At 44.2% G+C, this 23,111-nt stretch overlaps 1 protein-coding gene across 2 annotated transcripts; it reads left to right on the top strand.

The window, feature by feature from the left end:
- The first annotated feature begins 9,684 nt into the window (after positions 1–9,684).
- Positions 9,685–22,743, top strand: LOC131920994 (zinc finger protein OZF-like). 2 transcript variants are annotated; one of them, XM_059275574.1, is made up of 5 exons: positions 9,685–9,829; positions 12,930–13,002; positions 16,366–16,492; positions 16,931–17,017; positions 21,029–22,743. In XM_059275574.1, exons 2-5 carry the CDS (start codon positions 12,970–12,972, stop codon positions 22,441–22,443), a joined length of 1,662 nt encoding a protein of 553 aa, XP_059131557.1. In that variant the 5' UTR covers positions 9,685–9,829; positions 12,930–12,969; the 3' UTR covers positions 22,444–22,743. The 2 variants fall into 2 exon arrangements, with proteins under 2 accessions (XP_059131557.1, XP_059131546.1); XM_059275563.1 differs by lacking the exon at positions 9,685–9,829 and adding an exon at positions 10,059–10,368.
- Positions 22,744–23,111: the final 368 nt, after the last annotated feature.

The raw sequence follows: 23,111 nt of genomic DNA, 5'->3' as shown, positions 1-23,111 counted from the left end.
TCCTATCTATCCTATATTTGTGAGTCTAAGGTTTTATATCTAACTTATCTTTTATCATAACTAAGGAAAATTATATCTAGTCTTCAACTACACCAAAGACCTCAGAAGGATATACTATTACCTGAGAAATGGGAGAAGGATGCAAGCAATTTTTGGGAGTCTTGTGAGAGTAGACAGAGACAGCTGGCAGCCTGGACAGTCATCTAAAGTTCCTTTGTAAAGTTGGGGCATCTGTCTTTAGCCCATAGGCCTAGAGTCTCTCAGTCCTTTTTTTTTTTCTGTGTGTGTGTGTGTGTGTGTGTGTGTGTGTGTGTCTGTGCATGTCCTGTAGAATGTCTGGCAGTTTCCTCTGTGAAGCAGGAACCTGAAGGACCATTTTGCCCAGCAAAGTTTAGTGGTCATCTTCCTATGGGTCTTGTATGTCCAGTTGATCAAGCAGTCCAGGCAAGAACAGTTTCTTGCCCAAATGGCTATTTTTGTCAAAAAGAAGATAAACTACATATAGAGTGTCTTTGATGCCCATCCTCCTCTCTGAAGTAAATTGGTGCTGTCAGGAGCAGACGTGTCTCATTGTCCAGAAAGTTTAAATTTTAAAAAACATTTTAAATGCCATATTCTGTAGGTCTTTGAAGTATTTGAAGATTACCTATCTATCTGAAATACATCTATGTATACCTAGAAAACTTAACATGACTATAAGTTTGACTATCATAAAAGACTAATTGTTCCATTACAATTTAAATGAGTTATATAAACATAGTACCTTAAACAAGAGTAAAAATACACATACAGTATAACAAAATTAACTTTAAATTTGTATCAATAAACTAAAATCCATACCAATGTAAAACATTTCTAAACAAGTTGTTACTGTTTAAAGGTAGGTTCATTAATCTACACCTTTATCCTATCATATCTAAACTATCCCCTTTTTTTCTCAAGAAAGAGATTGCATTTATAATCAACCTGTTTTAAATAAAAATATTGTTTTTCCCCCCCACAACAGAGGGCTCTTTTGATACGGGACACAAGAATCTCTCAACCTTTTTTTAGTAGTATGTCTGGGTTTAGAGAAGGAGTGAGCCAATTTTATCTCTAAAGCCAGCTTGGTATATTTGGGAATTTGGGCATAGCTTCTCATATTATTTCTTGCTGGATGAGGCCACTGTATCTTATGGGGACACAAAGAAAATTTTAGGATTATGGAGTAGTCCGTGAGGGTGTATTGTCTGAGCCAGTTGCCTTGAAACCATTCTGGATGTTGGATCATCTGGGCCATAGTGTCATTGGAGACCTTTCAGGGGGTCTTTGCTGGTCAAACCTGATGTATCTTAATCGGGAACAAATCTATAGCCTCTGGCTTTCTGTGGAAACAAAAGCAGAGCCTCCTTTTTAAAGTAACATATCTTTACATCCAAATTTTGAAGTCAAGGTACCTTTAAAATATACATTTTGGCTTAACTCAACAGCTTTTATGATCAAATGTTTTTTTTGTAGTTAAAAATCTCAAAAACAACACAATCCAGATTTTCTGTGTAACATCCATCTTTACGTGGCTTATTTTTATATTACCTTTACTGTCTCTTTAAAGGCTTTATTTTTATATTTTTCTCTCTTTTAAGCCTATGTAAATTTTTACACACATTGTAAAACATTTAAAGTCTTGTTCCGTCTGAATCTGTCTTATTGTGAATCTATTGCTTTAAACTGTAGCATTTCTAAGACTGAAATGGCAACTGTGGCTGATGGCTCCGCCCCCGTTAGCTTTTTAACATGGTGGTGGTACCTTTACCGCCAGCTCTGGGAGCCATCAACTCTTAGAAACAGTGGGTCTATGTTTTTATCAAAGCAGCGTGTAGCCCAGACCCAACCAAGTAAACACACAGAGACTTACATTGTTTACAATATATGTAAACAATATAACATATATGTAAACAATGTATGGCCATGGCAGGCTTCTTGTTAACTGTTCTTATATCTTAAATCAACCCATTTTTATTCATCTATAAGTTGCCATATGGCTTGTGGCTTACCAGTATCTTTACATGTTGATTGTCATGGCGGTGGCGGCAGCAGCTGGCAGCATCTCCTGACTCAGCCTTCCTGTTCCCAGAATTCTCTTTTTTGCTTGTCCTGCCTGTACTTTCTGTCTGGCTACTGGCCAATCAGCATTTTCTCTATACAGAGCGATCTCCACAGCAGTTCTCTTTGTTTCTATTTTATTGATTTCAGCCCTCAATTTGATTATTTCTGTTGTCTATTCCTCCTGGGTGACTTTGCTTCTTCTTGTTCTAGGGCTTTCAGGTGTGCTGTTAAGTCACTAGTGTGAGATTTCTCCAGATTCTTTATGTGGGCATTTAGTGCTATGAAATTTCCTCTTAGCACTGCTTTCATAGCATCCCATAAGTTTGGGTATGTGGTATATTCATTTTCATTGATCTCTAGGAAATCTTTAATTTCTTTCTTATTTCTTCCTTGACCCATTGGCGATTCAGTTGAGCATTATTAAGTTTCCATGAGATTGTAGGCTTTCTGTAATTTTTGTTGTTGAATTCTAACTTTAAACCATGGTGGTCTGATAGAACACAGGAGGTTATTCCAATTTTTTTGTAACTGTTGAGATTTACTTTGTGGCCGAGCATGTGGTCAATTTAGAGAAAGTTCCATGGGGTGTGTATATTCTTTTTTGTTAGGATGGAATGGTCTGTAGATATCGATTAAGTCCATTTGAGTCATAACATCAGTTAAGTTCCTTATTGCTCTGTTAAGTTTTGATTTTGCAGATCTGTCCAATGGTGAGAGTGGGGTGTTGAAGTCTCCCACTATTAATGTGTGGGGTTTTATGTGTGATTTAAGCTTTAGTAATGTTTCTTTCACATATGTGGGTGCCTTTGTGTTTGGGGCATAAATGTTCAGAATTGAAACTTCATCTTGGTGGATCGTTCCTGTGATGAGTATGTAATGTCCTTTTTGATCTCTTTTGATTGATTTTAGTTTGAAGTCTATTTTGCTGGATATTAGGATGACTACACCAGCTTGCTTCTTAAGACCATTTGATTGGAAAGACTTTTCCCAGCCTTTTATTCTGAGGTAGTGTCTATCTTTGAAATTGAGGCGTGTTTCTTGTATGCAGCAGAAAAATGGGTCCTGCTTTCGAATCTGTTCTGTTAGCCTGTGTCTTTTTATAGGTGAATTAAGTCCATTGATATTAAGGGATATTAATGACCAGTGATTGTTAGTTCCTGTTATCTTTTGGTGGTAGTGTGTGTACTTCTCTTCTTTGGGGTTTACTGCTGTGGGGTTATCTATTGCCTGTGTTTTCGTGGGTATATCTGGCTTCCTTAGGTTGGAATTTTCCTTCTAGTGCTTTCTGTAGGGCTGGATTTGTGGATAGATATTGTTTAAATCTGGTTTTGTCTTGTAATGTCTTGTTCACTCTGTCTATGATGATTGAAAATTTTGCTGGGTATATTAGTCTAGGCTGGCATCCATGGTCTCTTAGTGTCTGCATTACATCTGTCCAGGTCCTTCTGTCTTTTAAAGTCTCCATTGAGAAATTGGGTGTTATTCTGATGGGTTTGCCTTTATAAGTCACTTGGCCTTTTCCTTTACTACTCTTAATATTCTTTCTTTATTCTGTAGGTTTAGTTGTTTAATTATTATGTGGCAAGGGGACTTTTTGGGGGGGGGTCTAGTCTGTTTGGTGTTCTATAGGCTTCTTATATCTTAATGGGTATTTTCTTCTTTAAGTTGGGAAAGTTTTCTTCTATGATCTTGTTGAATATATTTTCTGTGCCTTTGAGTTGGTATTCTTCTCCTTCCTCTATCCTTATTATTCTTAGGTTTGGTCTTTTCATGGTGTCCCAGACATTTTGTGTTATGACTTTTTAGGCTTTGGTATTTTCCTTGACTGAGGAATCCATTTCCTCTATTGTATCATCTACACCAGAGATCCTCTCTTCCATCTCTTGTATTCTGTTGGTTATGCTTGCATCTGTGTTTCCTGTTCATTTACCAGATTTTCTATTTCTAGTATTCTCTCTGTTTGTGTCTTCTTCATTGTTTCTATTTCCCTTTTCAGGTCTTGAACTGTTTCCCTCACCTGTTTAATTGCATTTTCATGGTTTTCTTTAAGGGATTTATTGCTTTCTTCCAACTTTTTATTTGTCTTTTCCTCTATTTCTTCCAATTTTTTGTTTGTCTTTTTCACAATTTCTTTATTGATTTCTTCCACTTTTTTTGTTTATCTTTTCCTCAATTTCATTTTTATTTTTTCTTGAAAGGCCTCTAGCATCTTCATGATGCTATTCTTAAGGCTGCTTTCTTCTGCTTCTTCTACCTTGTGATGTTCAGGTCTTGCTGTTGGAGGAGAGCTAGATTCTGGTGATGCTGTATTGCTCTTTATGCTGTTGTATGTACTTCTGCCTTGACGTCTGCCCATCTCCTCTTCTAATGGGTATAAGAGGTGCCTGTGTCTGAGTGAGTTGCTGTTGGTCCACTCTGTGCTTGTTGTGTCTGTGTCTCAGGGGGTCCTTCTGGGTCCAATCTTAGCTCTTGGTCTAATTGGAGCAGGCAAATTCTATGTCTCAGGGAGCTGCTCTTGGGTCAACCCAAGCTAGTTGATTCTGTGAGTCACAGATGCTTTCTTGGTCTTCTCAGGACTCTTGGTCCAGTCAGAGCTGACTGATTCTGTGTTTCAGGAAGCCTCTCTTAGTCCAATGAGAGCTGGAAGATTCTACTTCTCAGAAAGCCACTCTTGGTCTAATGAGGGCTGGCAGATTCCCTGTCTACTGAGGTTACTCTTGGTCCAATGACAGTTTTTTGTCCAATAAGAGCTCTCTCTCTAGGCCTGAAGAGAGCTCTAGGTCCAAATAGAGCTGGGGGTTGGTTTCCAGGCCTCAGGAAGTGGCTGGGGTCTCAGGTGGATGGGAATGGGGGCAGGGTATGTAGATTGCAGGGTCTGCTGCTGAGAGGTCTTGGTGAATGGGGAGCCTTCTTGCAGGAGCCCTGCCTGCTGGCTGGCAACTGGGGCCGAGTTGGGCAGGTGTTCCGAATTCTTATAATATAAATAACTAGTAGGTTTAAAGTTGAGACACAGTAGTTCACATCTATAATTGTAACACTTGAGAGCCTAAAGCAGTGGTTCTCAACCTGTGAGTCAAAACCCCTTTGTGTGTAGCAGGGTGATCCTTCTACAGGAGTTGCCTAAGACCATCAGAAAACACAGATATTTACATTATGAATCCTAACAGTAGCAAAATTGCAGTTATGAAGTAGCAACAAAAATAATTTTACAGTTGGGGGGGTCACCACAACATGAGGAACTGTATTAAAGGGTTGCAGCATTAGGAAGGTTGAGAACCACTGCTCTAAAGTATGGAGAGCCTGAGGCCTGACTGGTACAGAGGGAGATCCTTCTCAACAATAAAAAAAAAAAAAAAACAGAAAAAAACAAACTGACTTTAGGGGCTTAAGAGATGGCTCAATTAGCAAGTCGTAGGCATACCACTGCACCACCTTCCGGGAGTCACAGTCATCAGCTAGTAACGCATATTGCTTCTTCAAAGGACCTGAATTTGGTGAACAAAAAAGCAGAGTGGAGCTGGACATTGTGTTCAAGTTTACAGAGCAGGGATTCTGAGACACGTACTGGCTGGCCCTTGACTTCAAAAACCAAAACAACAGCGAAACATCCCACACCTCCCACTGTTAACTGGCCTGCCCCCGGCCAGCTTCTTTAATCTAAATTAACTCGTTTCTCTTCATCTACTTTTTGCCTTGGGTCTTTTTACCTTTCTTTCCTTATGTATGCATTACTTTCCTGCTTTTTCCATGTCTGGCTGGCTGGCTGGCCCCTGGCATCTCCCTCTCTTTCTCCTTCTTCCTCCTCCTCTTATTCTCCTATTTGTTTTCTCTGCCTGCCAGCCCCACCTATCCTTCCTCTGCCTAGCTACTGGCTATTCAACTCTTTATTAGACCAATCAGGAGCGTTAGGCAAGCAACACGTCTTTACATCATTAAACAAAGACAACATAAACAAATGTAACACATTTTTACAGAGTTAAAGTAATATCCCACAACACAAGGCAATGTCTTCCTCTTGAAAAACTTCCATCTAGGGATCAACTAAGGACTTTCAGTGTCAGTCCCAAGCTGTTTCAAAGAGAAAACAACAGGGAATCTTCAGTGGGTTATCGACACACACAACTACAGTGATCCAAGCAAACGTTAAGGACACACACCTCACTTCTCGTGATGCCATGCACAGCCAGCCACTCACTGGTCACAGCTTCTCAACGAACTTCCTATTCAGGAGACACATCCCAGTCTTTCACAGTCACAGCCCTCTCTCCCCAACCCTCTGTTTTTCCTTTCTTCCCTCTTCCTTCTCCCCCTCCCTTTCAACCCCCATGCATACAGGCAGGCACACATGCTCCCATACATTCCCTACCAGGCACAGACATCACAAAGTCACTGCAAGCATTCCCCAATGCAGATGTAACAACTCTGCTCCAACTCTGCTCCACTAGGCAGAAGAGTTACAACTCTGCTCAGGTAAGTGTAAGAACTCTGCTCCCCTAGGGGAAAGTGCTCTTGTCCTGAGCGCCCCTCAACAAGACTACCAAGGTGTCAATTTCTGATGTAAAAACAAAAGGTTTCTTTATTTAAGGTAGTTCTTTGAAGTTACTGGCTGAACTGTAAGCATGAAACTACTAATGGCTGACAGGATGCAGGGCATCTACAAAGACACTCTTTTTTTTTTTTTTTTTTTTTACTCCCTACATCCTGTTTGCTGAGTCCCGGATATATACATTTAGATTTATTGTTCCAGTCCTGTTTTCACATGAGTTCAATCTCTGGTCAGCAGATACCTTCAGATGGAGGGCAACTCTCAAGAGGGCTACTGATTTTTCCCCTTCAAAAATTTCCCCAGGGAAAATGTTACAGTTCTGCTCTGCTTTGGCCAAAGTTGTTGCTGCTGGGCTCTGCTCTGGGGGTGATGTCACACCACATAACAAACCTCACTCAAGAGATTTATCGGGAAGTCAGAATCCAGGAGGTGGCTGCCTCTAGGGTGGGAAGCAGCAGCAAACTGAACAGGGTACAGAGCTTTTATAGGGTTTCTTGGGCAAGCTCAGGGATTGGTGGGATTTTAAGCCCTGGTCCTGGAGTCAAGTAAGGGTTAGGATGTTTTTCCTTGGCCCGGGTCTCAGGTCTCCTCAGGGTCAGGGTGTTTTTCCTTGGCCTTTTTTATGTACATTCACTCATTCGTGCCTGCCACATATCTGCACTAAGTAGGTTCATGGAGAATTCCCCCGGGACAGATGTCTGGAGAGAGGATGTGCACGAGGGTCCCAGGAGGTTCAGAAACGTCCAGTGATCCTAGACATCTAAGAAACAGAGTCTGATTTCAGGCTGCCAGTAGGTCTTGTGAATATGATTCCTCTCAGCTTAGGGAGTGATCTGGTCATACAGACCAGTGCCCTGGACTAGATCTTATCTCTTTTGGTGGGGTGGCTGCTCTAGTGTCCCCAGAGGTGGCTTTAGTTTTAACTTTTCTAGTAGCTTTTTTTTTTTTTTTTTTTTTTTTAATGTAGTCTCATGTTTTAGCTCAGGCTACCTAGGCTGGCCTCCAACTTGGGGCAATACTCCAACATATCCTCCCAATCAATAGGGTCATAGGAGTAGGTCATTATGCCTCACTTCTTGTCTTTGGAGGTGCTGGGAGATGTTCTCTACTGCTGAACACATCCCTAATCCCTACTCCTTATTTCCCTGGGGTTGTAGGAATGGCACACAAGTGCCCGCCATTATGATTTCAGTATTACACTAGATTCCTAGGACCACCAGAAAGAGGTACAGTTATTAAAACACTTAAAAGTCATTATTTTTAGATATGATACGGATTAAATGTTATTATAGTCATAGTACAGCTCCCATTCCAAAATTTAAGTTGGATGTCAGGCCTGTAATAGAAACGATGGGAATATTGAAGTAGAAAGAGAGCAACATCAAGGCCAGCCTGGGCTGCAGATCCTGCCTCACAAAGCAAGAGAAAAAATTAAAAATAGGTAAAATGTTACAAGTATTAATGTTGTGAAACCGTGTGCCAGAGGCTTTGGACCAAGGTACCCCTCAGTGGGTGAGTGGGGCAGTGTGGCCCCAAGGAAAGTTAACCACACAGCAGATGGGACATCCATGGGGAGAGGAAAGGGGTGGGGAGAGAGGGGAAGGAAGAGGGAAAAAGAGGGGGAAAGAGAAAGGAAGAGAAAGGGAGGGGGTAGAGAGAGGGAGAAAGGACAGAGAGAGAGAGAGGTGTGCCCTATCCCTGGTGAGAAGGGGAGAGATAGCGTGAGTGAAGGGGAAGGAGTTTTTCCTTAAAGGGAATGTAGGATGGCATCAGGACCCTGGATGGGTTCCCAAAAGGCGGGTCAGAATACTAACAAGTCCACTGAAAAACTTACTGACAGGTGTGGTGGCTCACACCTATAATCCCAGCACTCAGGAGGCTGAGACAACTGGTGTAAATTCCAGGCAAGATCTTGTCTCCCCAGAACTGAAAGTCAACAGGGCATGGTGGCATGTGACTTTAACTCCAGGACTTGGGATGCTGAGGCAGGAGGATATCTTTGAGTTAGAAGCCAGCCTGATCTACATAGCAAGTAAGCTCCAGGCCAGAACACTAGCCAAGGCTACCTAGTACAACTCTGTCTCAGTAACAATAAAACCAAACAGTAACATAAACCACCAAAACTTAGCTGGATGTGGTGATGCATGATTTTAATCACAGCAAACAGGAGGCAGAGACATGGGGATTTCAGGGCTTCAGGCCAGCATGATCAACATTGAGTTCTCATTCTATCAGTGAGACAAACGTTTCAAAAACAAACAAACAAACAAACAAACAAACCAACAAACCAACCAAAACAACCCTCCATAAAGTTTAATCCAACATACATGTTCATGATTGGCCCAACATGAGTGCTTGGAACCGAACTCGGGTCTTCTGGAAGAACAGAAAGTACTCTTAAGTGCTGAGCCATCTCTTTAGTATTTTCCTTTTATAGACACAGGTTCTTAAGTAACCTTGGTTTCAAACTTGCTATGTAACCGATGCTGGCCCTGAAACTCCTTATTCTGTCTCTACCTCCTGAGTGCTGGGACTACGGGCATGCATGCCCAGGTCTGGCAAAGCAGCACATTTCAATTAGTGACTCTCAAGTATAGGCAGATTGTGTTCCAGTGAAGACAAAGCGATCTTTGCCCCATCCAGTCATTCCCAGTATAAAGGCCTTATCCCGTTGCCTCCCAGACTTGGTACTCCACACCTGGGAAGCCCTAAAGAACTCCCACATGACATCCCAGGGTCAAGTACAGGCTGAGTTCTTCAAGGAGAAACGGGCTGCGATGGCCTCTGGGAAATGTAGTCCTGAGCGGGGTCATTTGATCCAGTCCTTGCCGCACTCCTGATTCTGGAATAAAAATCTCCACCCCACCGCAGATCTGAATCACCTAAAAAAAAAATCAGAGGATTCTAGCCCCGGATCCGTGAGAAGTCCCCCTTAGAAGGCTAATCGTATGTTCTCTCGTTCCACCATTCTCTACTTCCACTCTCGGGCGTTGAAACTCTCCCGGGGAGTCTAGAGAAGCACGGCCTTCTGGGAAATGTAGTTCACTTTAAAAGCTGAGACACATGGCGGAAGTGGCTGGAGAGAGGTTGTTCCGGATCGTCTCAGTGCCCTACCCGACCTGACCGGGTGCTGTCCTGGTTGGTATTCGCTGATCCTCTGAGTTTGTAGCTCGTGGGGTCGCAGTTTATACTTTTGAGGTGAGTCTTGCCCTGGTTCTAGGTATTTTGGGTATGGGGCCTTAAGGCCTTTATTTGTTGGTCGCTGGCTGCCGGCTGGCTCTAGGGGACCCACCCGGTTTCCGGGATGGCGCTGGAGGCGCAAGAGGTCTCCTCCGCAGGGACTACGGCGGGGCGAGTGTGACTTCATAGGCGAAAAGGTTTTTGGAGGGTGTGGATTGTACGGAAGGGTGAGAGCGAGCGTGCGCGAGGTCACCAGAACATGGGTGGTAGGTGGTTACCGGATCCTCTAGTCTCCCACGGCAAAGTGGGGGGAAATACGTCTACGCCTTCCTTGATGTCAAATTTACTTGAAAAATTGGAAAAAAGAGAGCTAAATATTAGAGGTGATAAGGATTTCTGTGCACAAGATAGATCAGTTTACCAATCAGCGTGACTTTTAAATATAGTCAGAAGTCAGATGAGCTGACCCACTTCTATAATCTCAGCACTCCAGCTGCGGAAGCCGGAAGACAGCGACTTTGAGGACAACCGAGGCACACTCATGTAGTGAGTGCCAGGTGGGCTACATAGTGAAATCCTGTCTCGGAAATCTATGAGGGTGGAGAAATTATATTTGAAAAAACTTGTTACTGTGGAACTCCTACTTTTGAAAAGGTCACACCCTCAGAGTAGGCGTTAGTCTTGTTTAGGGAACAAACAACAGATATGAACAGTCTTAGACAAGCCTTTATGACAGGAGACACATGAGCACACTGGGTCTCAGTTGTTCACCAATCTCTAACAGCTCCAGTTTATAGTTTCAGTAATATAGCCATCAACGTGGTGGATTTACAAGGTAGGGTTTTTTGTTTTTGTTTTTGTTTTTAAGGTAATTACATGGGATTAGTGCCATGGTTCCCTGGAGCTGCCTCTTTCCTCTGGGTGAGAGCACAGAACAGAGTCTCCATATGTAGACCAGGAAATAGGTTTTCCAGAGACACCAAATCTGTCAGTGCTGAGATAGGGACTTCTCTGCCTCCATAACTGAGAAACAGATTTGCTGTCTGTAAGCTGCCTAGCCTCTGATATTTTTGTTAGAGCAGCTTAAATGGACTAAAATGGACTTTACTACTGCACCTCACCAGTTCCTGCAGAAATTATTTGAAGTTCCTGAAATGAACCTTGTTTTTTGTTTATGGTTTCCAGCCAGATCAAGTTCCTCTTTTTTATTTGCGTGAGAGGTGGAGGAAACCACAGAAAAGGTTCTCTTCATGCCATGGGGAGCTCTTTCTGCTGTCCCAGTAAAAGAGAGTGTGGGATGAGACAGGGATCTGTGGGGTGAGGTAGGGCTGGAGGGTGATTAATAATGGGATGAGATGTAGGGATGGATGTGTGGTAGGGAACATTTTGGAGATTATTGAACCCATCACTGATGGTAATATTGAATAATGACTAGCCTGAGACCACAGCTTTAATACATTTTTTTTTTTTTTTTTTTTTTTGTATTGCTGCACTGAGCCTGGGCCTTTCAGCATTAGGCAAGATTTCTGCTATTGTTCTTCACACAAAGCCCTTGGTCAGTCTTAGATGTGGAGGGAGGATCCTATGTCAGGAAGAGTCACCAGGAGCAGGGATTCCCTTCTGGTTCCTTTGGGAACTCTGGGTAAAAAACTATGTGCTGAGAAGCCCTCTTAGATCTCAACTATCCAAGTCTTCTGAAGGAGCCTAGTGAATGAAGAAAATAGAAACTGGAGCTGGAGAGATGGCTCAGCTGTTAAGAGCGCTGGTTGTTCTTCCAAAGGACCCAGGTTCAATTCCCAGCAACTACATGGTGGCTCACAACCATCTATAGTGGAGTAGTGGGGTCTGATGCTCTCTTCTGATGTACATGAAGACAGAGCACTCATGTACATAAAATGCATAAATAAATAAATCTTATGGGCTGGAGTGATGGTTCAGTGGTTAAGAGCACCAGCTGCTCTTCTAGAAGATCTGGGTTCAATGCCCAGCACCTACGTGGCAGTTCATAGCTATCCTCTAGAAGATCTGGGTTCAATGCCCAGCACCTACGTGGCAGTTCATAGCTATCCATAACTCAGTTCCAGGGTATCCCGTTCCCTCTTCTGACCTCTCAAGGTACCAGGCATACACGTAGTATACAGACATATGTACAAGCAAAACACCAATAAACATAAAATAAATTAATCTTTTAAAAATCAATTCTGAGCATGAACTCTAAGGCACATGTTTTATTGGGATGGGAGAAGGGTTGAAGACAAGGGAATAAACAGCATTTGTTTTGGGGAAACTCAAGTTACCTGCAGAAAATACAGAGCAGGCATTTTATTGGGTACTGGAAGGGGCCTTGGGCATTATGGACATAGTGTTTTTAAAAAATTAAAGGCTGGGGCTGGAGAGATGGCTCAGAGGTTAAAAGCACTGACTGCTCTTCCAGAGGTCCTGAGTTCATTTCCCAGCAACCACATGGTGGCTCACAACTATATGTAATGAGATCTGGCGCCCTCTTCTGGCTTGCAGTCATCCATGCTGTATACATAATAAATGAATAAATCTTAAAAAAAAAATAAAGGCTGAATGTGGTGGTGGACACCTTTAATCTCAGTACTCAGGAGTGAAAGGCAGGCAGATCTCTGAGTTTAAGGCCAGCCTGGTCTCCAAAGCGAGTTCTAGGAAAGGCGCAAAGCTACACAGAGAAACCCTGTCTTGAAAAACAAAAAAAATAAAAAAATAAATAAAAAATAAGAAGAAGGAGGAGGAGGAGAAGAAGAAAAGAAAAGAGAGTATCTCTTCATGTTCATAAGAAGATTTTTTCTATGCATGCTACAGATAAATGGCAAGTTTGTCTCTAGGAACCTCTTGGGACATTACTCCTGTAGCTGGTAGATTCTACCCTTGTGATGAGGGGCTATGAGAAAGACACATTCCTTACCCTATTAATGAGGTAGGAAGGACTTCCTGGGTGGGTAACAGGCCTTACAAATGGAAGCTTACAAATGGAAGGAATGAGAATCTGTCATCGTCCCTGTGAGTGTCCCTCAGTATCATAACAGTCTCAGTTGTGGTTTTTGGTCTTTGGATGTTTAACCTAGTTTCTTCTAACTCCATCTTCTTTCTCCAGTTCTGCAGTTTTCCCAAAGTGCCCAGAAGAACAGAGAGGCATGGCTATTGTGGATGTCAACACTGTGTTCAAGGTGAGGTAAAAGTTCTTCTGTCATCTATCTTCTAGTTGCTGATTCCTGAAATGGAATTGTCACCGTGTTGTCATGGTAACCATGTGAGGTTTGAGGTTTGCCAGTACGATTCTGTTTTCTTCAGTATGTGTGAACTACAAGAGGCTGTACGTTTTGGTTCTCTTTTTTGTTTGTTTTTCTTTTTTCATTCATGCATTTCTGGGCCATGTAAGGAATCTCACTATCTCTGTGTTCATGCGTGTGCTTCTTTTTTCTTTTCCTCAGTTTCCTTCTCTGAAAGTGGCAGAAATCCTAGCACTTATTTCAGATTTGTTCTGAGTGAATTGATAGGTGTAAGGTCGTTAACAAGTGCTGATGCATAGGATATACCAGATGAGATTATTATTGTATCATGTACTCAGTCGCTTATGAGTCAGGAATAGGGGAAATATAAAATTATTCGGGATTGCTGCAAGTTCAAGCCCATCCTAGGCTACCTAGTAGGTTCCAAGCTCACTGTGTGAGATCCTGTCTCAAAAAAAAAAGAAAAACCCACAAGAAAAATGTTGGTAGGTATTTGCAAATAAAGAAAAATGCTTTTGCTTTTAAATTCGCAGGTCTCTATATTTTTATTGTGTTTACTTATTTAATGGGACAGAGTCTTATTATGTAGTCTGCAACTTGCTCTGTAGATCACTCTGGCCTTGAATCCGCTGAGATCTGCCTGCTTCTGCCTCCCCAAAGGCTCGGATTAAAACCTGGCTGTGATTATTATTGTTTTTTTTTGTTTGTTTGTTTTTTTGTTGTTGTTTTTTTCTTTAGTCAGGATCTCATGTAGCTCAGGCTGGCTTTGAACTTGGTTTAGAACCAAGGATGAACTTGAACTCATGAACTTACTGCTCCCACCTATTTATTGGTTGCACATCCTTTGATACTCCCCCTAGAACAGACATATAATTTATTCCTTATTTTTTATTCATTATTCCCATCAGAAACCCATTGTCTTTTCTGTTCTGCTTAGTAACTTTCCACCTAGAAAACAAAAAATGCTTCTTTTAAAATTTATGTATTATTTAAATTTTTTTAGTTTCTCTAGACAGGGTTTCTCTGTGTAGTCCTGGCTGCCCTGAAACTCACTCTGTAGATCAGGCTGGCCTCGAACTCACAGAGCTCCACCTGCCGCTGCCTCCCGAGTGCTGGGATGAAAGGTGTGCGCCACCACCACCCAGCTTGCCTCCCCTTTCTAAATCATCTGAGTAAGTGGTCTTTTGACTTCAGCATACTCACATACGGAATTTTAAAAATTAAAATAGATAAAGGATGAATAACACTGAAAAGCTGAGAGAAGGTGATTTTGTGGGCAGTGCAGAGATAAAGGGGTACCTTTAGAGAGACCCTCAGGCTGTCTCTGAGGCACTGAGCTTTTAGGGTTAACTGGGAAGAACAGGAGTGGGCAGAGGTGTGCATAATTAAGCAGTCCTGATCAGGGTGTGGTCTGTCTGATCAGTCCTTGTCCCTTCTCTCAGTTTCTGCAAGCTGGTGGGCAGAACCTCATGGTTCCAGGGGACAGATTTATTCTCAGCAGCTGGTTACTTTTGCTCCTGATCGGGCCTACCCTTAGGGACAGTCGGCCACATCTGGGGCCAGGGGCAACCCTTGAGGCTATGCTATTCCCGAAGTCCAAGGTGAATGCAGTTTTAGGACCAGAACCTGAGACCTTTCGATGCCTTTTAGGGGTTCTGGAGACTGAGATACACAAAAACGTTGACAGTACGATGCCTATACCCACTTGTGTGCTTCAGGTTTAGAAGTTAAGGAGATAGGCAAGGAAGGTATCCTCGGTTTCGTCTTGAGTGATCGGCATGCCTGCTTGCAGAGCTATGCTGGTGACCCTGAGTAGAGGGACAGACACAGAAGGGAGAAGGGAGCCAGCCATTCGTCCTGCTTTCGGTTCTCCTGTGGGCGCAATGCTGTTTTATTTTCTAAGTGTCATCTGTGTCTGTTGTCCCCAGAGGATGCCCATTGCTATCTGATGTGTCCCCATTACTATTTTAATCATAACCAAGACACCCACAGAATAGTTGTCAGGCTTCCATTTGAGTGTGTCATGTTCCCAAAACAGGTGGCCTCAGTAACAAATGGCTTCATCCTTCTGGGCGCTGGTTCTACTGAAACAGCTACATTCTCTGCCTCTGAGCCTCTCTGTGTACTGCGGGATTTCTCCCGTGCATTCTCCTTTAACCTCAATTAAGATACCTCATCTGGGGCTTTGGGTTTCTTGTTTTTTCCTACTTGAGATTGGGTGGCATTCTGTAGCCCAGGCTGGTCTGCAACTTGTGTAGCCTAGATGTCAGTTAGTGTTTATGTCAGTTTGTCACAAGCTAGAGTCATCTGAAAGGAGGGAACCTCCACTGAGGAAACACCTCCATAAGATCAGGCTGGAGGCAAGACGATAGGGCATTTTTTAAAATTAGTGATTGGTGGAGGAAGGCTCAGCCTGTTGTGGTACCATCCCTCGGCTGGTGGTCCTGGGTTCTATAGGAAAGCAGGCTGAGCAAGCCATGGGGAGCAAGCCAGTGAGCAGCACCCCTCCATGACCTTTGCATCTGCTTCTGCCTCTGGGTTCCCGTCCTGTTTAAGTTCCTGTCCTGACTTCCCTCAGTGATGGACAGTTGCCGGGAAGCACAAGGGGAATGCATACCTTCCTCCTCAAGTTGCTTTTGGTTGTGATGTTTCCTCACAGTAATATTAACCCTAACTAAGACCTCAGGCTAGCCCTGAATTTCTAGCCGTCCTTCCCAGTGCTGGGATTATGGGAGTGAGCCGCTTGTCTGGGTAGACTGGAGTGATTCTTTGGTTCAATCTGCAGGACTGGGAGAAGCAGTTATCCTTATTCTTGTGAATGTACTCCAAAAGAATGCAGAATAGGAAAGAGAAAGTTGCCAAAGGCAAGTTCTAGACCCTACATTGTGTCATCCTGGTGGAAATCTGGAGATATGCTTAATTCTCCCAGCCACCATGTGAGACAACATGTAGCAAGTATGGCCAACAAGTGACACTTGGCAAATGCCTTTTCCTCTGCAGTTTTTGCTGGGAACGCCCAGTGTGGCTACAGTTCATCTTGGTTGACTTTCCAGCCTCCTAGAGGTCAAGCTGGCACAGCCCAAGGCCTCACTCAGGCATACAGAAAAGAAACACCTCATCAGGAGGGACATTCAAGAGCTCAGGAATGGCTTCTCCGGAGCCAGAGGCCAGTTCTTTGAAATGTTCAGTTTCCCTAGTCTTGGGAGGGGACATGCCTTGCCCTGGAAAACCGTGAAAAAGGAGTCTTAGCATTTGCCTGAAATGATTTTCTTTGCTCTCACCTGCGTGTTATCCTTTCAGGAGTTGGTGGTGTTCAGGGATGTGGCTGTGGAGTTCTGTAAAGAGGAGTGGGAGTGCCTGGACCCTCATCAGAGATCTTTGTACAGAGATGTGATGTTGGAGACCTATGGTAACTTTGTGTCACTGGGTAAGGCCATCCGTTCCTTATAATTCAGAAAGTGCTTTCCCTGAGGGGTAGGGAAGACCATCTGTGGGAGAGTGGAGTCTCCCACATGCAGGGCTTAACTGTTGAACCTTTCTCCATCCCCAAGCCACCACTCACAGCTGGTAGATAGCTTCCTTTTTACACTGTACGTATTTACAAATAGTCCTCTGATACACTGGGTTCACACTTTCTCATGATACTTCCCTGCTAATTTTAATTTTCATCAGTGATTTCTGCAAGCAACAGTTATTTAGTAAAGTACTTCCTAAATACAGCAGCGTATGTATTTATTTATTTTAAATCACAGTCATCCTGAAGATCTGAAATTTGTTTTAGGTTAAACTGGATTCTATAGCAAATGTTTTTTGCTCTCACTGCTTGTTTCTGTATTTGTTTTTAACATTCTCTTTCTTTGGGTAGGACTTGCCATTTCTAAGCCGTCAGTAATTTCACTACTGGAGCAAGGCAAAGAACCGTGGATGGTGGAGCAAGCAGAATGGTATCCAGGTGTGTAAGGATGTTAGGAGCAACTGGAGTGCTTTTGGGGAAGCCCAGACTAGTCATAGAGTGGAGGTGATCCTCCTCTGGTACAGTGTACAGGAAGTTCTGCTGTGAGAGCAGTGTTTTGGAAGAAATAGTTTGAGACGGAAGAGTATCAGCAGCTTGCTTTTTCTTTTTCTTTCCTTTCTCTTCTTTGTGGACTTTTATTTAGAGCATCTGTGTGTGTGCACAATTAGTGGGAGTGAGTTCTCTCCGTGCACCATGTGGCTCTCCAGGATCACATTCAGGTCTTCAGGCTTGGCAGCAAACCCCTAGCCTGCTGTGCCATCCCACTGGCCCCACCCAGCCGTTGCGGATGCTGCGCTTTATAAACCTTAAGCAGTGGTGATACGGTGCACAGTACTATTTATAATTTTGTTGTCTCGATTGACTGTTTGGAGGGGTCTGGTTCTGTAAGTTATTGGAAGTGGTTGTGACATCTGCAGCTGTGATTGTACAATTATCATTTCTTTCTTAGTTCTATCTTCCCTTATGAGTTTTGAGGCTTTGTTATTATAAAATTACACAATCGTGATGCCAAACAGATGAATATGACCTTTTATCATTGTGATAAAATGGTCTTTGACAGTGTGGATTATCACGAAGTCTATTTTATCTGATATTAATGTAACCATTCCAAGGTTACCTATGCCATTTAATTTTTAAAATTCTTATTATTTTGTTTTATTTGAGAGTGTTAAGGCTCAAACCCTGGGACAAATGGTTAAGGTGCCTATTTAATATATATATCAAAGTGGACCTGGCTGCCAGGTTCTCCCAGCATCCCTCAATCTCTACCTGTTACAGGGTATGGCTGGCATGCCCTGCCCTCTACCCTGAACTCTCCTGCCCAGGGGCTGGGCTGCCCTCCCCCAGAGGCTCTTCCCATATAGTCCAGACATGTTGGTTACCCTCCCCCTTTTGTACTTGCCCTCCTGGCTGCTGCACCTGGTTCCCCTCTCTCCTCTCTCTTCCCCTCCCCCTCTCCCCACATGGGTCATGTCCACTCTGGACTCTCCCAGACATCTCTGCCTCTGGCTGTGTTCTCCCACATACCTGTAATACACTTTCTCTTCCACCATACCTAGGAGTAGTCATGTCCTTTCCTTTCCTTTCCTTTCCTTTCCTTTCCTTTCCTTTCCTTTCCTTTCCTTTCCTTTCCTTTCCTTTCCTTTCCTTTTTATTTCTTTTTTTTATTCATCTGGTGCCGAAACCCAAGAGTTGCGTAAATGAGCTCCCTTTCAGGGCACTCAGCCTCTCAGAACCACGCTGTTGATCTGACTCTCCTGGGGTATGTATGGATCATTTGTTTCTGCTGGCTTCTGCCACCCACCAAACTTGATTCGAGAGTCTGCCTCTTCAGCCGCTTTCCCTCCATCTTGTCTGACCATTTGTCTCTCCTTGCCTACTCGGTAAGTGTCCTCTCTCCCTGCTGTGCCTTTCGGGGGCCCCACCACGTGGGCATCTTCCTGCTGTGACTTTCGGGGGCCCCACCACGTGGGCATCTCCCTGCTGTGCCTTTCGGGGGGCCCCACCACGTGGGCATCTCCCTGCTGTGACTTTCGGGGGGCCCCACCACGTGGGCATCTCCCTGCTATGACTTTCGGGGGGCCCCACCACGTGGGCATCTCCCTGATGTGACTTTCGGGGGGCCCCACCACGTGGGCATCTCCCTGCTGTGACTTTCGGGGGGCCCCACCACGTGGGCATCTCCCTGCTGTGCCTTTCGGGGGGCCCCACCACGTGGGCATCTCCTGCTGTGCCTTTCGGGGGCCCCACCACGTGGGCATCTCCCTGCTATGACTTTCGGGGGGCCCCACCACGTGGGCATCTCCCTGCTGTGCCTTTCGGGGGGGCCCCACCACATGGGCATCTCCTGCTGTGCCTTTCAGGGGCCCCACCACGTGGGCATCTCCCTTTCGGGGGGCCCCACCACATGGGCATCTCCCTGCTGTGCCTTTCGGGGGCCCCACCACGTGGGCATCTCCTGCTGTGCCTTTCGGGGGGCCCCACCACGTGGGCATCTCCCTTTCGGGGGGCCCCACCACGTGGGCATCTCCTGCTGTGACTTTCGGGGGGGCCCCACCACGTGGGCATCTCCCTGCTGTGACTTTCGGGGGGCCCCACCACGTGGGCATCTCCCTGCTGTGCCTTTCGGGGGGCCCCACCACGTGGGCATCTCCTGCTGTGCCTTTCGGGGGCCCCACCACGTGGGCATCTCCCTGCTATGACTTTCGGGGGGCCCCACCACGTGGGCATCTCCCTGCTGTGCCTTTCGGGGGGGCCCCACCACATGGGCATCTCCTGCTGTGCCTTTCAGGGGCCCCACCACGTGGGCATCTCCCTTTCGGGGGGCCCCACCACATGGGCATCTCCCTGCTGTGCCTTTCGGGGGCCCCACCACGTGGGCATCTCCTGCTGTGCCTTTCGGGGGGCCCCACCACGTGGGCATCTCCCTTTCGGGGGGCCCCACCACGTGGGCATCTCCTGCTGTGACTTTCGGGGGGGCCCCACCACGTGGGCATCTCCCTGCTGTGACTTTCGGGGGGCCCACCACGTGGGCAGTCCTCCTTACTAAGACACTTGCACCTCTCCAGCTGTCTCCCCCTCTACCTGCTCTAACCACTTGTCTCTCCCCTTCTGCTGGGTGTCACCACAGAGCTCCCTGCTCTGTCGACTTTACTACGAAAGCCACACTGGTGTGTCGGGAAGCTCCTCTCACACTACTGGGCCCCCATCATGTGGAAAGGGATGTCTGTCTATGATTTGGGACATTTCTCTCTGACAAGTCTCTCTGTCTACTTGGGATGCTCCATTTGAAATTTGGTTGAAATTCTTGTTACCAAACACTCACCCCTCTGCTCCCTCAGGGCTCCGCTCAGTCCTTCCTGGAACTTCTTCCCCTCTCCCTAGGAGTTGCCAGGTCCACTTTGATATGTTTAATGGACACCTGTCATTTGTCCAGGGTTTGAGACTTAACAGTGTATGTGTGCACTTTAGGGTCAGAGGACAGCTTTTAAGAGTGTGCTCTGCTCCTCAGCTGTGGGATCTGGGACTGAACTCAGATTATCAGGGTTTCACAGCAAGTACCTTTCTTCACTGCACCATCTTGTCTGCCTCGTTTGCTTCTTAATTTTCTTCCTCTTCGTGTATATGTAGTGTATGTATATATGTGGTGTGTGTGTGTGTGTGTGTGTGTGTGTGTGTGTGTGTGTGTGTTCATGTGCAGGCCAGAGGCTAATGTTGGCACTCCTTGTTGATCACTCTGCTTTCCTTTTATTCTTCCTTTTTGAGGCAGACTCTCTCAATCAAACCCTAGTCTTCCTAGCCAACTTGCCCTGGGAGACAGCTTCCCTGTCTCTCTGCCGTTTGAGACTGGAGTAAAAGGCAAACCTCCACGCCTTCTTGGTGGCTCTGTGAGCTCTGAGGATCTGAAGTCCAGTTCTCTTGCTTTGCAGCACATATTTTAAGATCTCATTTTGGGCCTGGAGAGATGGCTGAGCAACTAAGAACACTGGCTTCTCTTTCAGAGGATCCAGTTCAATTCCTAGCACCCATATGGCAGCTCACAACTTTCTGTAACTCCCAAATCCTGGGGACCTGAAGCTGCCTTCTGGCCTCTGTAGGCAGGGTGATCGCATGTGGTGCACAGATACACATGTAGGCAAAACAGTGTTTATATACATATATATATATATATATATATATATATATATATATATATATCTTATTTTAAAAATCTTTTTTTTTTTTTTTTTTTTTTTTTGGTTTTTCAAGACAGGGTTTCTCTGTGTAACAGCCCTGGCTGTCCTAGAATGCTCTTTGTAGATCAGAGATCAGGCTGGCCTTAAACTCACAGAGATCCTCCTGCCTCAGCCTCCCCAGTGCTGGGATTAAAGTAATGTGCCATTAGCCACCCATTTCTAATGTAGATGTTTCGTGTCTTCTAGTACTAAATATGTACTTATTTCCTTTCAGATTTGCTGTCTGTAAATGAAACTAAGAATTTATCTCTAGAGAGTGGCGTCTTTGGAAAGGAATCATTTAAATGGAAAATAATAGAAAGAGTTGGTAATTCTTGCCTTGAGGAATCTTGTTTTGGAAATGATTGGAAACTTGAGACACAACAGGAATCTACAAAGGAATATTTACAGGGAGTGACAGCCCCGTTGGAAAAGTTGTCAACTGAATTCATTCATCCTACACCCATTGCTCTAAGTGAAATGACTCACTCTGAAACAAAACACAATGAACAGGAAGCAGGTGAAACTATTACTCAGCAGGTAAAAATTCCTACCGATGACAATGAAATGTACGAGAACACCTTTATCTATTACACAGATCAGATGAAGCATCAGCAGGATTTTGCTGGCGAGAAATGTGATGAATTGAAGGAGTGTAGCAGAGGATTTGCGTATGACTTCCAACTTGCCCCATATCAGATCAATAAGAAGCCCTATCAGTGTGAGATCTGTGGCAAGATATTTGAAAAGCATGCTTACCTTGTTCAGCATAATCGCTTTCACACTGGTGAAAAGCCCTGTGAATGCAAAGAATGTGGGAAAGCCTTCACTAACTGCTCCCTGCTCGTCCAGCACCAGAGAGTTCACACGGATGAGAAGCCCTATGAATGCAAACATTGTGGGAAGGCCTTCCTCTACTTCTCGACATTTTTTCAACATCAGAGAACACACACCAATGAGAAGCCTTATGAGTGTCACAAGTGTCAGAAGGCCTTTAACAAGAGTGCAAATCTCACCAGACATCAAAGAATCCACAGTGGTGAGAAACCCTATGAATGTAACTTATGTGGAAAGACTTTTACTTGGGCTTCCAACTTGAATGATCACCAGAAAATTCACACTGGTGAAAAACCTTACGAGTGTAACTATTGTGAAAAAGCCTTTCTCTGTCATTCAGCATTCATGAAACACTATAGAACTCACACTAATGAGAAGCCCTATGAGTGCCAGGAGTGTATGAAGGCCTTTAGGCAGAAAGCACATCTCATCCAACACCAGAGAGTTCATACTGGTGAAAAACCTTACGAATGTAAGGAATGTGGGAAGGCCTTCGCTTGTCCTTCGTACTTTAATAGACATCAGAGAATTCACACTGGGGAGAGGCCTTATGAATGTAAAGAATGTGGGAAGGCTTTTATTGATTGTAAAACTCTTATTCTACACCAGAGGATCCACACTGGTGAGAAACCCTTTCAATGCCAGCAGTGCAGCAAGGCCTTCAGGCAGAGGTCCCATCTTACTCAGCATCAAAGAATTCATACCGGTGAGAAGCCCTATGAATGTAAAGAATGTGGACAGGCCTTTACTCGGCTCTTACAGGTGAAGAAGCACCAGAGAATACACACAATGGGAGAAATCTTGTGTATTTGAATACTGTCCTTTATTTATTGAACAGCCCTTATTCAACATCTTCACATACATATGGAAGAAAAGTGTTGATAAGATCAGAAATGTGGGAAACACCTCTATGTGTCCCTCAGCTCCCCAGACCCTGCTGAGAAAAGCCTGGAAGTGAGGTGTGTGGAGCCTCTCACATCATACCTAACGTTGTGTAGTTTATACTGTGTAGTTTGTATGTAGTTATACTGTGTAGTTTATACTACGATGATTAGAACAGGAAGCCCCCGCTTTTTTCAGCTGTTCATTACAGAACAAGAGTTTGTAAGAGAAGACCATCTGATGGCTGTCCTTTTTTTCTTTATAATCTAGTTTATTGAATATTAATTTACATAGGAAAAATAAAAAATTATGAATAGAAATACTAATTACCAGTAAAAAGGGTTACATTTAATTGTAACTATAGAAATTGCCACATAGGGAACAGTTGTGTACATTCTCAGTGTAGAAGCTATTCCATGCATCATTTGCCACCTGTATTTTATTATCAGTTCACTTCAGCTCTGCTTCAGACTGCTGCCTTTTTAGCCAGTAGTAAGTAAGGTTATTGTGAGGATTGAGCGAACTTATGGCATAGTCACTAGCAAGGAGGAATGATTAGGAAATATTAGGAATCATATTTATGATAGTCTTCATTATTA

This window comes from Peromyscus eremicus, chromosome 1, assembly GCF_949786415.1.
Source record: "Peromyscus eremicus chromosome 1, PerEre_H2_v1, whole genome shotgun sequence".
NCBI lineage: Eukaryota > Metazoa > Chordata > Mammalia > Rodentia > Cricetidae > Peromyscus > Peromyscus eremicus.
Note: the sequence above shows the minus strand (reverse complement) of the source record. Positions and strands in the feature narration are given on the sequence as shown.

What these genes read in the sequence shown, in the direction of transcription:
- LOC131920994 (XM_059275574.1), top strand. Translation starts at nt 12,970, where the DNA reads ATGGCTATTGTGGATGTCAACACTGTGTTCAAG. An exon ending in TGGTAACTTTGTGTCACTGG is followed by an intron (nt 16,493 to 16,930) that starts GTAAGGCCATCC and finishes TTCTTTGGGTAG; the next exon opens with GACTTGCCATTTCTAAGCCG. An exon ending in GCAAGCAGAATGGTATCCAG is followed by an intron (nt 17,018 to 21,028) that starts GTGTGTAAGGAT and finishes ATTTCCTTTCAG; the next exon opens with ATTTGCTGTCTGTAAATGAA.